This window comes from Oxyura jamaicensis, chromosome Z, assembly GCF_011077185.1.
Source record: "Oxyura jamaicensis isolate SHBP4307 breed ruddy duck chromosome Z, BPBGC_Ojam_1.0, whole genome shotgun sequence".
NCBI classification, from domain to species: domain Eukaryota; kingdom Metazoa; phylum Chordata; class Aves; order Anseriformes; family Anatidae; genus Oxyura; species Oxyura jamaicensis.
The window spans coordinates 38,654,958-38,672,450 of record NC_048926.1 but is presented as its reverse complement, the minus strand read 5'-3'; the positions used below and the strand labels follow the sequence as shown (position 1 = coordinate 38,672,450).

Below are 17,493 nucleotides of genomic sequence, written 5' to 3'. Positions count from 1 at the left end.
CTCTGGGTGACCCTGCTCGGCGGGGGGGGGGAGGGGGGTGCTCTGAGGAGGGGACGACTACATAATCTTCAGAAGTCCCTTCCAACCTTGACCATTCTGTGATTCCATGTGTGTGTGAGTAAGCACATTATTGGAGGAGATATACATATACATACATGCATGCAAAGCTCCTTCTGAGAGAAAACCAAACTCAAAAAAAAACAACACGAGCATGAGCATCATCTCCAAGTGTTCATCTCCAAGTGGTGTAAAAATGAGAATAGCATCTGAAAGGAGTCTTTAGACTATTTAAATAGGGTGAAAGAATTATCAGAAAGTAAGGATTTTTGGTCAATGATGAAATTTAGATTCATTCACCTCTAGTAGAGTGATTTTTTATTTTTATTTTTTACAATCAAATATGTCTCTTCACTTTATTTTGAGCATAATGTTACTGAATGTACTGTTTATAGTTTATTCAGCTTCCCAGTTCTAGGTGGAATCACCAGGTGCTATTCCCATACAAGCATTAAAGTCTTGTTTTCCAAAGCCTGGTTTTGATGATAGTAAAATATGTAACTGTATAAATGTGTGGAGAAGAAGCTAAGCTTAGTTAAGCTACCCTTAGCTCAAGTTATTCTTAAACTCATTAATCACATCACTATATTTTATATACATCATTAAGTATATATATATATATAAGGTTCTATTCTGTGAATTATGTCAATATAGAATGTGCATGTCAAATTATATAGAGAATAATTACTTCTGAAAGGACTTTGAGATATCAGATCTATATTTTGATTCATATTTGGCTTTCTTTGAACCACACTGGACTACCTGAAACCATAGCTATTCTTGAAAAAGCACCCCACTTTGCATAATCCTACTTTTGGCAAAATCAACCACTAGAACATCAGTGGTTGCAGGCCAAGACTAGGTTCTATCTTACTGCCTAGCATAAAGGTTAATCTTAAAAACCTTAATGGAAATCAGATATACTGGATTGTTTCCTAATGGAAAAAAAAATAATAATAATAATAAAAAAAAATAGGAGTTTGCTATAGCATTTGCTGAAATGACTGCAAAGTTCCTCTTCAGCCTACAGTAGTCCTTGGGGAACTCCCACAAGTTAACTCATGAATGCTAAAAATCAGTCTTTTATGTGGCTCCTCTCTTTAGCTTAGCTAAAGACTTCCAATACTGCTGAATATACATTTTCACAACATTTTTGTGCTTCAAATCACACAAAACTCTGTGATATCTCTATCTCTAGGTATAATATTTACCTTCCTCAAAGGAAAATCTCAGTTCTTGTTGTTTATTCTTTGGCAAAAAAAAAAAAAAAAAAAAAGAAAAAGAAAAAAAAAAGCTTTATTTTTACACATTAGCTGGGTAATTTTATACATGATATTCCCAAACATTTAACCATAGCTGTCATAGTCTATATGGCACAGACTAGGCAGATGTTTTTTTCTGAATAACTGCAACTGTTTTTTTTTTTTTTTTGATAGTTTTTAGAGAGTCAGGTAAGTTACACACCTTGTTGTTTGTAGAAGTTACAGATACAAAACACATAATACATTTAGTTCTGTTCTTCTAACTGTAGTTTTAATGGGCCAATAGGTATCTACTGTATATGAGGACAAGTTCCATTACTTATATGATGTATCAAGAGATAAACTTTTCACATCTAGACCATACTCACACTCACCCATATTCATTCTGTGCCGTCACTGATCATGCAAGATGAGTTATAACATTTATTCAGTTCTGCTGTTAAGAGACTACAATACGGTAATGGAGTATCAGTCTGCCCTTTTGTGGAAAACAGTATGCTCTCAATCTGAAAGTCAAAAAGTGTTGCTCACCCTGCTCAGGTGTCTCTTCAAGCATTACACTTTTAATCACACATGAAGGATGTTCTTGTATCTCCCCTGAAAAATCCATAACGCTGCCTGGTAGAGGAACAGATGAGTGAATGGTGGTCTGTGGTTTAGGTTCAGGATCACTTCTTACTGAACCTTCAGGAACACAAGAGCATGAAGGGGTAACTGTTCGTACCCATGCATCTGGAAAAACAAGTGAAGTGATTGTTGACAATAAAACACTAGGAGGAGGTATTCTGCTAAGAGCCTGAAGAGCTGATATCACAAAACAAAAACAGTTTTGTAAGATCGCATTCCACATTGAGTTTAGGATAAAAATACTATAAAGTGTCAATTGGTTTAGCAGTGAACTTGGGTGATTTTTTTTTTTTTGGTGGAGTTTTAGTGGATTTTTTTTTTTTTTTAGTGCAGAGCAAACATATAGTTTTAGGTTTTGTCTTTCTGTCTCATTTGAAATCTAGCTCAATTTGGTGACTTAATTTTGGTTTGACTGTCAGATTTAGCTGTTAAAGGTTAAACTGACAAACATATCAAGCTCCATGAAATGAATATTCCAGAATTCACCATCTTCTATACTGAATAAAACCTACCCTAGTCTCACGCAACTTCCACCCAAGCAGAACAGCACACAGACTTTCTTTTCTTCCATGCATACTGAAATAACCTATGGATTTTTTTTTTTTTTTTTTTTTCCTGTGCTTGTCTCACAAGTTATGTAGGGAACGACATGTATTTGTTGTTGTTGTAGTTGTTGTTTTCTATCTCTTCATGGTGTATAGAACAGCTACACATAAAAAATGTTAAGAAGAAAATAAGTAACTGATTCTGAATCTGAAGTATGAAAGATAAACTTTTCAGGAAACACTCAAAACGCATGCAGAAATGAGAATATAAGTGGATATAAGTTTAAATGAACTCATTTCATTACAGAGTATCCTGCTATATAGCTATGGATCTCAACATTGTCATTTTCTTGCTGCTTGTCAACATGGTATTAAAAAGCTTAATGTCTTTAAAAACTTTTAAAAAGGTTCTGTTGTATTCTGGTAGTGATTACTTTTTCTGATGATTTTGGGCACACCAACAACTCAAGATAATTCAGTTAATATGTAATGAGAATGATCACAGTATAACAAATATCTGACTTATTTCACTTATCCTTCCACCCACAATCACCAGTCAGCAGTATTTTTTTATGTTTGTCCAGTCATTTTGCTCACAAGCACTAGCCAAGAAACAGCACATGAATATGTTCCTATACAGTTACTCTTTTATGATGTAGATTAAGCACAGTAGGCAACTGAGCACCACAAAGATACATTCTCCCCCTCCCTGCCCTCCAGTTGAATGGGGAGAGAATCAAAAGGGCAAAAGTTAGAAAACTTGTGGATGGAGGTAAAGACAATGTAATAGGCAATGTGAAGTTGTGCATGCAGGTAAAGCAAAAAGAGGAAAATTATTCCTAACTTCCCATAGGCAGGCAGATATTTTACCATTTCCAGAAAAGCAGGGCTCCATCGCACAAAATTGTTACTTGAGAAGACAGATGCCATAACTCCAAACATTCCCTTGCTGCTTCATTTAGCTGTTACTGCTGAGCTAGACATCACATGATATGGAATATTCTTTTAGTCTGTTTGGGTCAGCTGTCCTGGCTCTGTTCACCCCCCGGCTTCTTGTGGAATCTCAGCCCCCTTACTGCGGTGGCAGTGTGAGAAATAGAGAAGAATTCAACTCTGTGTAATCACTACTCAGTAACAACTAAAACATCTGTGCATTATCAACACTGTTTTGATCACAAATCCAAATAACATATGAGATACTATGAAGAAAGTTGACTATTCCAACCAAAACCAGGACAGCTTTCAAGAAATCTGTAATGTAGGTAACACTAGGGTGGGAGATAAATAATTATTAAAAATAACAATTTACTGGCACTGGAATGAGTGCATTTCTTTTTATGCAAGATAAAGGTATTAAGCTATTAACCTTATATACATTAAAAAAAAAAAAAAAAAAAAAAAAAAAAAAGGCAAAACAAAAGCTAAGGCATAAAAGCTTTGACCAGGAGAGGAAGCTTACATAAGCTCTAGTGCTATCTATATAGGAAAGTTTGATGAAGGCTACAGTGAATACAGTATTTTTTGATGGTACTGAGAAAAAGAAAGAAGCACTCTCCCACATAAAAAGAATTGCTGTAGAAAACACTAATGGAAACACCAGAGAAATACTTATAAATAAGTTTTAAGATAAGATTAAAGATGAGAACAGTTTTTGAGTACAGCATCCAGTTTTAAGAGAGTTGTTTCTGTAAAGTGAGAAATGTCACCTGCTTGATTCTTACTGTGGTAAGGATACTAATATTTTTTTCACTGTCCTTGTTAATAATTATAAGAATTACACTATAAAAAAATTTACCTATATTCGTCTTCAGTATCATCTCTGTACCTCAAATAACACTGATTTAGAAGGAAAAGACTACATCTAAAGAGTTTTGATTCTCTTTTTTTCATTCTTGCAGTAAGGATGCTGCCTATTTTGATGGGATAAAAATCCACACTTTATGACCAGGCTAACTAGTCTGCAATTCAATGAAACTAGTACACAGGACAGTTTATCTCATGATCAGAACTCAGTCTATCACAGAATCACAGAATCACAGAATAGTCTAGGTTGGAAGAGACCTCCAAGATCACCGAGTTCAACCTCTGACCTAACGCTAACAAATCCTCCACTAAACCATATCCCTAAGCTCTACATCTAAATGTCTTTTAAAGACCTCCAGGGATGGTGACTCAACCACTTCCCTGGACAGCCTATTCCAGTGACACTAACAACCCTTTCAGGAAAGAAGTTCTTCCTAATATCCAACCTAAACCTCCCCTGGTGCAACTTTAGACCATTCCCCCTCGTCCTGTCACCAGGCATGTGGGAGAACAGACCAACCCCCACCTCGCTACAGCCTCCTTCAGGGTACCTGTGGAGTGCGATAAGGTCGCCCCTGAGCCTCCTTTTCTCCAGGCTGAACAGTCCCAGCTCCCCCAGCTGCTCCTCGTAAGACTTGTTCTCCAGACCCCTCACCAGCTTCATTGTCCTTCTCTGGACTCGCTCAAGCACCTCCATGTCCTTCTTGTAGTGAGGGGCCCAAAACTGAACGCAGTACTCGAGGTGCGGCCTCACCAGAGCCGAGTACAAGGGGACAATCACTTCCCTGGACCTGCTGGCCACGCTGTTTCTTATGCAAGCCAGGATGCTGCTGGCCTTCTTGGCCGCCTGAGCACACTACTGGCTCATATTCAGCTGACTGTCAACCAATACTCCCAGGTCCTTCTCTGCCAGGCAGCTTTCTAACCACACATCTCCCAGCCTGTAGCTCTGTTTGGGGTTGTTGTGGCCCAGGTGCAGGACCCGGCACTTGGCCTTGTTGAACTTAATGCAAGTTGTCTAAATGCAAGTGCTTCCATAATTCAAGGAGTTGTCTAGTACAAATATTAATTAATTAATTATTTTTAAAGACTGTAAAATCTTCATTAGATTTTTTTTTTTTTTTTTTTTTTTACTTGAAAAGAACCTCACCATCCAAACTATATACAAAACCACATAGTTTTTCTGATAATGGACTTTATTGCAATCTTCTCTTTGTAAGCAGAGAATTCTGCCAAAGACTTTTTCTCAAAGAAATGTCCAAGCTTGCTTTCACAGAGCAGAAAATTTAAATCGTGAGAAAATGCCTGCTTCATCTGTATAGTAATGGTGCATATAATAACTGATAATACAATGTTGGAAGTAGTCTGGAGTTTTATGTAACATCTGTTCATTTCTTTGTAGTATTTTAGACATAGCTTTGGAATTAGGTAGGGGGACAGAATCATCTTACAAAACTACATTTTACTATTTCTTCCTTCCCTGATAGATTATCTATTTCTGCTTAGAATTGCTTAAGATGTGATTTCAGAAATGCAGGCAAACAGGTTCCTTAGGGTACAACCTGAATAGATTGTTTTCTGTTAAAAAAGTTAACTTTTACGTAGCTTTTACTTCACTCTCACCCCCCAAATTGGATCTCAGCTTTAAATGCCTTATTATGCTGGTTCCCTGACCAAGATTATTTTGGTGCTTTAGAAGGACATCATTTTAGTTCCTCTCAGAGTACAAGAACTTTCTACATGTTTTCCTTCTGTGGAAATTTAGCACACAATACTCTTATCACTCTTTCTCCTAAGTGTTAGTTGGTTGTTGTCTCCTTGTATATACCACTGCTAAACAATTGATGAGAAACTAAGGATGTTCTCACATTCCTAATCAGCACACTGAAGAGTAAATGTGCAGCTTTTGCTGTCTGTGTGGAAAACAAATGCATGTAAACAGAGGCATTATCAGAAAAGTGTTATTCTATCTTTCCCAATTTCTTATTAAAAAGGTTGGAACAAAACCAATAGAAAAGGTACAAGCACTTATTTAATTTGATCTATGCATACTGATCTCTTTTGCATCCTTTATCTACCTATCCACCTTTTATTTCAGTCTTGTAGCTTCTACTAGTTTGTCTTCTGCAGGAACCAAGAATATTAGGCTGTAAATTTCTAGGTCCTGCAAATGGAAATCTTCTTCAAGTCAGTTTGCTACCTTCCAGAGACAGATAGCACAGAAGTCAGGAGGTTAATTTATTATTATTACTATGATTTATATATATATATATATATATTTACTATTTTGTTTTGGATGGGTGTTAGTGAATAGAATTCCTTACTGGCAGAACATTAAAAGGTTAAAGCCTATCTCCTCTACATTTGAGGGGTCAAGTAAAGCCTCATGATGCCAAGCTTATGAATTCAGCTGGAGTTAAAGAATAAACAAATGTTGGAAGATGAGGAAACTCTGGTCACTTAGCTTTCAGTGAACAGAGAGGATAATTGCAGATGTTCTTTGAAAGCCATGAAAATTCACTAAAACTGAAAAAAAAAAAAAAAAAAAAAAAAAAGTCAGAGAATTAGCCACCTTATTTGGGGATTCAAGGGAGGGACAGAAGATTTGCTAGCCATTAACTCTCAGTCCCTCTGCAAGTTGGAAACAAACCTAGCTCCCCATGAAGCTGTAGTATCTACTGCTGCCCTAGCAAAGGGGCTGCTGTATTTCACAGTGATTCTGCAAGGTCGCATCTAAGCTGAGCGCGCTTCCCACTTTCGTACCAGACAAATATGAGCTTTATACAAAGAGGGAGATAACCATCTTTGCTGCATAAACAGCTATTGCAGGAAGGAAAGGGAAGAACTGCCTGTGGCTACACCACATCCCCCCTGGGATTGTTGAGGGACCTAGATCTCAGGCCATGCTGAGAAATATGTCTTCTTGATTTAGATGACATCTTATTTTATACTTCAAAACATATGCCAGGGAAGGACAGAGAGCTTGTTTCTTTGATTGGTTCTCTCTCTCGCTCAACTAAAAAGTATATTTTAAAATAGCAACCTTTGCACTCTTGATTTATAGCTTGGCTAAACCGCAGTGATACTTTATGCTTAAGAAATCACAGTATACTTCAGATATAGTTGTAGCTTCAAGTTCTTGGTTCCCTGTCACATGCTACTTGTGTGTTCTTTCATGCCAACTGCAATAAAAATTAACATCTAGGAGTTATCTCTATAAATTCTGAGTTCTATCTTGCAACTTTATGACATCCCACACGTATCTCTACTTGACTACCTTTTTGCTACATTGACCTTCTTTTTAAGCATTCATGAGCACAGACTGCTTTGTTACAAGGGGATATTTTCTTTTTATAAAAGTGGCTGGTAGCAATTCTGAAAGACAGACAAGACAGAAGGAGAAGCATCTTTATAATACTGCTTGGAGAGGAAAAACTAAGTTGAAAAGGACTACTTATTCTGGGGGATGTAACCTGGAAGTCTCATAGCTTTTATCTCATTTTTACAGTGTCAGAGATGTTTCTTCCTAAAATAATAGAGATATAAAGGCATACCAGCATGGAAAAGCATGATACTATTTTACCACTATTAAATTATTATTTTATTGTATAAAAATACACATTTTCATGGTGATGCAAAAGTATTTGCATAACAGAATGTGCATTTTGAAGTGATCAAAACAAAGTAAAACTTTAAAAATGCCATTGAACTTAACTCTTGGTTTCCTCTTTTCTCATAACAAGTCCCTCCTGAAAATAGACAGAAAGAAAAAAGACAATGCAGATGTGTCATAATGTGTGTCATAATACAAAGAGAATGCTTCAGGAGGTCTCAGAATGAAAACAAATGGTCTGGCACTGCTTTTCTTTGCAGTCATGAAATATGCCTTATGTTTTGCATCTTTAGTAGTATTAGATGACAGGCATAAGTGTTGTGATTATGGTTACGGGAATATTCTACCAAAAGGAAAAGAAAACCTAATGACAAGCAAGTTGCTCATGATTCTTTTTTTTTGTTAAAGTAGAGGAATTTGAATTGTGTTTTTAATACAGCATTCCAGGTACCAGTACGGTTTGGGTACAGGATTTTAATATCATGTTGATTGCCCAATATTGAGGTGTTTGTTTGTTTGTTTGTTTGTTTGTTTTCTTTTCCAAGTGCAACCATTCAACTACCCTTAGGTATTGAAGAAAAGATACAGAAAGTATGTTTTGGAGAAATTCTAAGATAATAGTAATCAGTCCAAATGAAAGTAAGAGAAAAAAATGTAGTCCTTTCATTCTACCAAAAGTAAAACATGGCAAATGCACACACGCACATGAATCCTCTTTATTTCAAATCTCTCCTTATTGCTGTCATTGTTGCTATTGATATAGTTATTATAGGATCAAAATCTTACAGCTAAAAATGATTAAAATTCTGAAGAGGAGACCTTCATGTTTTCTAACTGTCTCATTAACCACTTCCTTTTGTGAGACAGAAGAAGGGAAAATTTGGAAAAAAAAAAAAAAAAAAAAAAAAAAAAGATGGAAATCTGGAAGGTGGAAATCTCTTTTTGGCCTGTATTAGGATGTTTGCCATTAAATCACTCTCTTACAGCAGTGTAATATAAACAGAGACTTATGTATTCTGACCATATCTAACCACTTGCAACTATGGTCTGACGGAAGATAGAAATGGTTTAGAAATGGTTCTTCCAAGGTCAAAGCATCATCCAGAAAAGACTGATATCTTTAATATTAATCATTTAAAATGTTTTCTTTTATTTTCCTTGTACAATAAATATAAAAACTAATAATTTATTAGAGGGTAGTCAAAAAGTCCGGATGCAATGGTTAATATGATTTTAATTGTCTATATTATCACAAGGCATACTGTTATGTATTGAGAAAAATGCCATCATCACCATTGACTTGAATATTTATGAATGTATCTTTATGTCACTATCTGCTTCAATTTTCAGGATTTTTTTTCCAATCCTCTACAGGAAAATTTAGCTCGCAGGAAAAAAAAAAAAAAAAAAAAAAAAGTCATTCTCTCAGATCCTTCCATTGTCTATTGAATTGTGCAATATATTTATAGATTTCAAGTAAAAATAAAATAAAATAAAATATAAAAAAAAATTGGTGTATGGAAATCCAATCTTTGTATTTGACTTACTAACTTACAGACAGAAAAAGTCAGGATGAGATGACCATTTCTAGTATAATTAGAGGCACACCAAAGCAACCCACTTCAAATGATGTTATGCTCAGAATCTTGATAGAAGTGAATATTTCACATGATCAGGCCTTGTGAAATGGGAGCTTCATGCCTAGAGATGTTGCATCCCAACAGAATCACTGAAATAAGTTTTGATTTAAAAGCATAGAGGCTTAGTGGTTAGATAGAGTATATAATGCTAGGGAGGTCTGCAGTTTCCCTGAGGTAAGAGTAGCTTAATTTGATGCAAAATGTATACAGGTCATCCTCATGTGGTTATTATTTTATTAATATTATTATTATTACTTATTGATAGTAAGCAATACAGAAAAGTACTGGCAAGCCAAACCTCAGATAGCTTGGTTGCCCCATAATATGGAAATACAAGCAACAGTCATGAGAATATGCCTCAGGCCTATGCATGTATTATGTTATTGAAACCTACTTCAGAAAATTTGAATATTACTACGATATACTGCATCATAGTAATGAAACTGGTTAAAGGCTCATGGATAAGCAGCACAGCATTAAAATTTTTAACATGAGAACCAAACAGAGAAGGGTGTCATAGGGCTAAGTGTTGGTAGGTGTGTGCTGATCTACTGAAACACAACCTGAGGTTCAACTTCCTAATCTTCAACAGAACAAAAACATAAATGCTTGCCTTAACTGTCTTGAATAATGGGCATTTTGAAATAGTTACATTTTTGGTGCTGATAATTTTTGTTCTAGGTCTCCTCTGAGCTCCATTATGTTTGTGACATAAATATGTCAAAACAGGGGGATAATGTCCAGCTATCACCATGCAAAGTTCTGATTTTGATAAACAGACGCTCTCCTTGGAAAACTTCTGGTGAAATTTTTGTCAGGAGATCCAGTTCTAATTTCACAGTTTTTCTTCCTGGTTTCATTCTGGATCAGATATGAGAAGCAGTCAGAATAACAAGAATCATTGTTCCAAAAGTGTAATGTGATTTTGTTTTCATTTTTTAACAGAAAAAAAAAAAAAAAAAAAGCCAGAAAAGAAATAGCAAAATATGTTTCTTTAGTGCCTGATTTTGGATCATTAGTGTTTTAGCTTACGTTTCCTAAAGAATTAACTTAGCTCTCACTTGGCATCTCATATCTGAGATACCTATGTAGCGAACCTTTTTGAATTTTACAAAGCTTATGGCTAATACTTCTTAAATTATGAAATTTTCTAACCACGAAACAAAGAGGATTATATTTTGAATTAACCAATTCAACAGTCAACATCTGTTGACTGCAGTGTCACACCAAAAAAACCCTCAGAGTTCCTGACTTTCATCTTTGGTAAATAAATGAAAAGTGAAGCAAGTATTGTTTCTTTACTAGTACATATTCAGATTTGGTTTCACAGATTTGCAAAATGGCAAACCCTATGAACATTTCTCTGTTTTGTTTTTGAAACAGTAGTATGGCTTATGGACAGAAGTATAATATCTTTCTCTTGAAACTAATCTCAACCTCATAGATCAGTCACTTTTCTGCAGCTGAAGTGACTGAATTGTTAGTTCTCAAACCAACCGCAGGGGAAGGTGGAGCAATGTGTTTAACAAGTGTGTTATTTACAGTTGTCAAGCTATTGCAATGTTATTATTAATGTTCACATAAGTGGCAGGTATATTCTTGTTCTGTCTCAAAACTCCCTAGGGACCCACCTAGGCTGGCTAGTTGCTGCAAGTTGAGCTTTTAAGAACACAGGCTTAGTCACCAAAACACATACTATTTCATCTAGTGTTATAATTTTCCAAGCAAGCTGCACAGTGAGTACTAACACTATTTTCTGGCCATAACACACAAAGTTTGGGCTGGCACACAAAACCAACTGTACCAAGGACTGTTGTAGTATGTGGTAAAACATTAGAAAGAAAAACAGTAATGAGTTTCACTGTTAGCCTTCTAGTCTCAAAGATGGTCTATTGCAATGGCAATATGCCAGCTAGTATCATTATAAGGTCATGTCTGAAAATAACAACTGGTATGTCAAAGTTATAGTAATGCTCTTTTTTTTTATTATTATTATTATTATTATTTTTTCTTTCCCTCTCACTCAAACGTTGAAATATATATATATAAAAGAATTTTGGTTGAGAATTTGCCTGAACCCTTGGAGTTCATTTAGGACAGTCTAGATTTGTTTCCTTTTTTTTTTGGACTGTGTCAGTAATGTTTCAAATATCAGATACGTACTGTTTACTCAGTCACACTTGGGCACATTTACTCAGTCACAAAGGATGGCACATTCCTTTTAATGATTTTCTAAACATTTGGGGGGGGTGTGAATATATGCAGATTAAAGATGATAAAATTACCTGTTCTGCTTTGACTTTTAGCAGCAGCAGATGCAAAATTCCCCTTCTTCTTCCAGAACCAGGATAGTAATGAAAGTGGGATACTTTCTTCACAATATGAGTGCTGATCTAAACAAAAGGGTAAAATTCAAACAACAAACACGTATGCAAAACAGGAAAAGAAACAAACAAACAAAAAATCATATATTCTTAAACAGTCATTTTTATTCCAATGGTTAGTGGTGCTTTTCTTTTCTACCTGGAACTAATTTTATTATAATGTCTCAGTATTCAGTCTGCAGTTTGGGATGTGTTATGCAGACTAACTACATTGACAGCATTAATTAACTGAACTCCTTTCAAATTAAAATAAGTATAAATAAAATACAATATAAATTCTTAGGACATAAAAAGTAAAAGCCATCTCACGGATGTTAGGCTTGCTTCTCCAGAGGTTCCCTGCAGAGCAATTTCCAATGAATCTTTTTATTATAATGCTAATCGTGCTATCAATGTTGTGCCCTGTATCACCTGAGATACAGGGAAACAGCTAAAGTGACCCTGTACTTTCAAAATCAGAGAGTGTTCTCTTTTGCTTCAGGTGACATTCAGAGTCAATCCAGACCAGGGCTCTGAGTCCTTATAAATCATCAAATATGCCATTCATTTAAATTGCAAGTTATGAAAGTGTGTTACATATCTTAGAACTGCTGGAGCACAAGACACAGCTTATCCTACTGAGAGGTGATCCTGACATCAGAGAAAGGATGATACAAAGGGGTGGAAAAGTCAACCAGGAATATATATATGTCCTTCCCTCTTAAAATGCAATATTTAAATCAATAATGTACAGTGAAATAGTTTGGTATCTTACTATTTGATTATAATAAACCCCACCCAGAATAATTTCTCTGTGCAATAAATGCAGTAGGATATGGCAGAAAAATAAGACAGAAAAGAAATAATACTTATTGTATTTCTCATGTGTTTCATTGCATGACACTTCATATATGTCAAAATATAGAATGTGATTTTCACCAAGAAAGTGAATTTGTGAAGTGATTTTTAACATTCACAGTAATTTCTGAAATCTGTGATTTCCAAGGAGCAGAAATCTGAGGAACAGTCCCATCCCTGTGTTGTCTGTAATACCTCTAATTTTACCCATTCATTTTTAAGAAAGTAGCAGTAAATATCTCATAAAATAAAGAAAAACAAACAAACAAACAAAAAAAAGTTGGCTGCACTGGCAGAAGAGTATATAAGTTATATACAGCAAATACTGTTTTAATAATTTAGTGTAGAGGGTCTGTCAGAGTAAAATTCTTGCATGTTTCTTGCTACAGGACTGTTTCACAGATGCTCAGGCTCTCTGCTCTTCAATGTAATCTATAAAGCAGGCACATATGTTAGGCACATATGTTATAAGTACATCAAAAAGTTAAACAGAGCCTGCTCCACCCTCTGTGTTCTGGTGCAAGATGAGGACGGGCAGGGAGAGAGAACTTTCAGCACTGATGGCAATATCTTTTAAATGAGGTTTAATAAAAGAACCACAGCAAAAGAAAAAGACTGCTCCTTTGACTTGAGCAGAAATACAGTTTCCACCTCTAATAACTGGAAAATAAGGTACGAAACTTGATGTGGGTACAGAATAACAGGTCTCACTATGCCCAGAACAAATGGGCATGGATAATCAAGACCACATTGTTCTTCTTTGTTGTTTACAATAAAGCAGAAATTGTCATTTTTATTGCAGCTGCTGATCACTCCTACAAGCAGTCAAGTGCCAGAATGTAGTTGCAAGAGTCAGCATAGTTGGGTGGTTGGGAAACGGCCATTTGGGGACTTTTCTCTTGATTATGGATAGAATAGTGGCTGCTTCTCATATTTACCTATGGAGTGGGTGGTTTTACAAACTAGTATGGTACTTCTTTCTCACTGAGCACTGCAACATATGGATATCAGCTTGTTCTACAGAATTAAAACCTGCAGTTATAACAACGACTCCAGTTACTTGGTAATTATATAAATTCATATTTGGTATTGCTAAACTGAACACTCCATGTATCAATAGGTTTTCATTCCATGGGAGGGATCTCTCTTATAATCCCATCTCATCCCCTGAAAGTAAATTGAAAAGGAACTTCTGATAGTATTTTACAGGTTTGTTTACGTTGTTATAAGCTACTACCCAGATTTTTTCGAGACAAAAATGCATTATGCAAACTTCTGCTTATCCATTCTGGTCAAACCACATATTTTTCTCTGTCATTCTCAGGTTACACTGCCTTAAGCAACAGCCTTGCCCAATGGCATTGCCTAACAGAGTTGACTATCAGTGGTGTTTAACTTGTTATTCTCAGAGTTTATGATGTGAGAGAAGGGTAGAGATAAATTACTAATAAATTAACAATAAAATGATTGAATTATCCTATAAAAGTAAATTGGCATAAAGAAGAGGATACAGAGAAGTTAACAACTAATAATTTGCCATTTAAATTTTATATTTGAATTCAATCATTTTATTGTTTTTTTTTTTTGGTCTCTTGCCAATGTTATGGTTATTTTCCTCTTGAACATCAAAGTGAAGAAATATATTTCAGACTGCATGCCACAGAGTTACTGGGCTAAAGCTAAGAATCTAGATTTCCTTACAAATGACATATATTTTAATGTTTATTTATGAACATTCATATTTATTCCATTCATATTGGTTAGATGTGATATTTCCATGTACTTCCAGTTTTTGCTCACTTATTAGTCATCTTCCTGAGAACACAAGCAAATCCCAATGCCTGATTAATGAATGGAGTGTTCTTCATCTCTGAATCATGGCAATCTTCCTTTAATTTTAATTTTATTAATGCATTTAAATTGCCTAATACTTGAGAAGTGTATTTTATATCTGAGAGCAAAATATTTTTACTAATATAGGTGGGAAAGGTTCAACTATGTTCTTTAATATTACATAAGAACTGACTGTTCCATCATGACTTATGGACAAGATCTTCAAGTTACAGAGAAAAAGCCACAAATCTTCCTCCTCTTTCCCTCACAAAGTTTTTCATCAGTCCGCTCCCTAAGGTGGGGCAAGGCAAACAGTCCTGTTTTCTTTATAGACATAGATGTTCATATATTTTTAATTACACACTCTTGAAAAGAACTCACATAATCTTGCCTTCTGTTTTCATTTTTTATACCCATTAAAAAATATTCAATAAAAGTCCCAAATTAAAAATGACAGTTGATGAAGATTTTTGAGGCTCAACCTTAGTTACCTGGTAACCCCAGAATATGGTCACTTCAGAGTATGTATCAAAAAACTGAATGCCCAAAGTCAACTAATCAGTTTGAACACTCACAATAGTATTTTATGAAATATTTCATAAAATAATAATAAAGGTTACGATTTAATGCCAATGATGCTATTTAATGACAATTTTAATGTCATGATTAGGATACATATCCTAAAAATCTAGTAGAAACAGCACAAGAATTAAAAAAGTTTATATTGACTTTTTTGTTCTTTTGTTGTCATACTCTTCTTTGAGACAAAATCCTCTGGTAAAATTATTTTCTTTGCAATTCTTTTGTTTGCTTGTTTCTTTTCCAGAAAACATGGAATTACTATTTCAGGGGAGAAATAAGCAGCAGAAAGAGGAGAAGTTGAGCAAACATAAAAAGAAAATACTCTTAAATAAGATGCATTATAGAAAATAAAGTAGGACTAACTATACTTAAACCATTTTTCTAATCTTGTATTAAATCTCCTTTTAGTTAGTATGTTTTTCACTCACTGTCCAACTGAAAGTCCTTTCACTTAGAATTAAGATCATTGCTTCTTGTCCTACGAACAAACTGAAGAATTTTGATTTCTTAACAAACTTTTCCGAGCAAGAACTTAATGGCTTTTTTTTATTGTTAGGACTACGAAACACATTTTTCAGTCTTCATAAGAAGCCACTGTTGTTAGTCTTGCCCTTTGAATCAGTCCCTTCTACAATATTTTCTGTTCATTTTCTAGTGTTCTGTTTCTTTAAACAATAATATACCTCAATAGAGACACAGTACATAACCATGAGGACATGTAGCCTTTCACTTGTAGTGGCTGAAATAATACTCAATGACTTGTTGAGATGTGAATTTTTATTTTTTTATTTTTTTCTGAAAAATCACAAAATATTTGTAGATTCCAGAGCAGCTTTACATAGGAGCCCTAAAAGTATTCCTAGTTTAGAAAGATGGATTTAAAAAAATAAAAAAAAATATTAGCTTTATTCAAAAGCATACTCATCCACATATGGATATATGTCCATAAGAACAGTAGATGATACTTGTGACTATCTTCATAACAATGGGTTCTTTACTTCCTTCTATTTACAGCTAAGGTCAACCTGTTCACACTCAAGTTTCTTTAGTATAAAAAGGATGCCTGGCTCCCCCCTTTCACTTTCGTAAATTGTGTGCCATAGTATAACATAAATGAACCTTTATAAATACATAAATAAATAAATAAAAACTAAATAAGCATCATCTCCTAAAAACAAAATTACCTTCATCCATTGTAATTAGTCTGTTTCTCAGGGTGAATGTTTCCACAGAGGAGAGAGTTAACATCTGGTATTTTCTGTCAGCCTCCCACACTATGTGCATAAATATTTAATCTATAAAAATGTAAGAGCTTCACTAGGCAACAAGACACCTGAAGAAAGCAAAATGTGAGATACGGATCAGGTTTCTTCTCACTGTTTCCTGTGGCTAACGTCTGCATTAATAGGAGACCAAAACTTCCTAGATGAAACACAAAGTTGTACAAGACTTAACTACCACTGAAAAAATATAAAGATACATGTTATATACCTGAAAGTTACTTTACAAATGCCACACTTCCTTGTTTCAGTAGGGAAAAAAAAAAAAAAAAAGTGAAATATGATACTCTTGCTACATTTCCAGTAGTGATGAAACATGTAAAGGTACAAGGGCTGTTTCATGCAATTTCAGCCCTAATTTCACATAAACAGGGTTATTAAATGCTTACAGATGCAACCTCAGAACAAAGTTTACCACATTCTGGAGAATTGCTTCATAGAAGTGTATTGCCCTCTCCCCTCTCTTCTAATTAAAGGTAAAGCATATTTATATCATTGGTAATACTGTTATGCTGAGAAGTGCCTCAGCTAATGAAGCTGGCAGGTTATTTTGAACAATAGGTCAAAGGTGCTGTTCTCTTGGAATAACCCAGGCACAAAATTTATGATACGTTCTTATATCAATTTTTGTATTGTAGTAATAAAAGCAGATGCAGGAACTGGTAGAAGAAAATACTACTCAGCAGTTGCAAAAGCAAATACACAATAAACTGTTTGCAGACTGCTCTGATCCAGCTTAGTCAGGCGAGACTAAGGATTTTTACTTTGCTGCTATTGTTCTGTACCCCACCCTTATGTCAAAAAGGATCAAAAACGGGAGCTTGCCTTTAGACTGTAATCTAAAAGGAGGGTGTGGAGAGTGGTTAATGTCATAAACTTAACAAGTAGTTTCACTGTTTTTTTTTTTTTTTTTTTTTTTTTTTGAGGCAGTTTTGTTAGGAATCTTCTTCCAAATAATCCAAAATGAATTAATTGACTATAATTTACTAGTTACCCTGGAGTTCTACTTTGAATATACTGCTGGCATGTG

At 34.9% G+C, this 17,493-nt stretch overlaps 1 protein-coding gene across 1 annotated transcript in view; it reads right to left on the bottom strand.

Annotated features, from left to right (window-relative positions):
• The window catches only part of LOC118156110, a 24,902-nt gene extending 8,392 nt beyond the window's left edge, over nucleotides 1-16,510 (bottom strand). Inside the window, exons 1-3 of the mRNA XM_035309899.1 lie at nucleotides 16,368-16,510; nucleotides 11,833-11,940; nucleotides 1,851-2,051 (exon numbers count right to left, since the gene is read on the bottom strand). Of these exons, the coding sequence (XP_035165790.1) occupies nucleotides 1,851-2,051; nucleotides 11,833-11,940; nucleotides 16,368-16,467 (409 nt within the window). The 5' untranslated portion in view covers nucleotides 16,468-16,510. The remainder of the gene's footprint in view (nucleotides 1-1,850; nucleotides 2,052-11,832; nucleotides 11,941-16,367) is intronic.
• Between the last annotated feature and the right edge of the window lie 983 nt (nucleotides 16,511-17,493).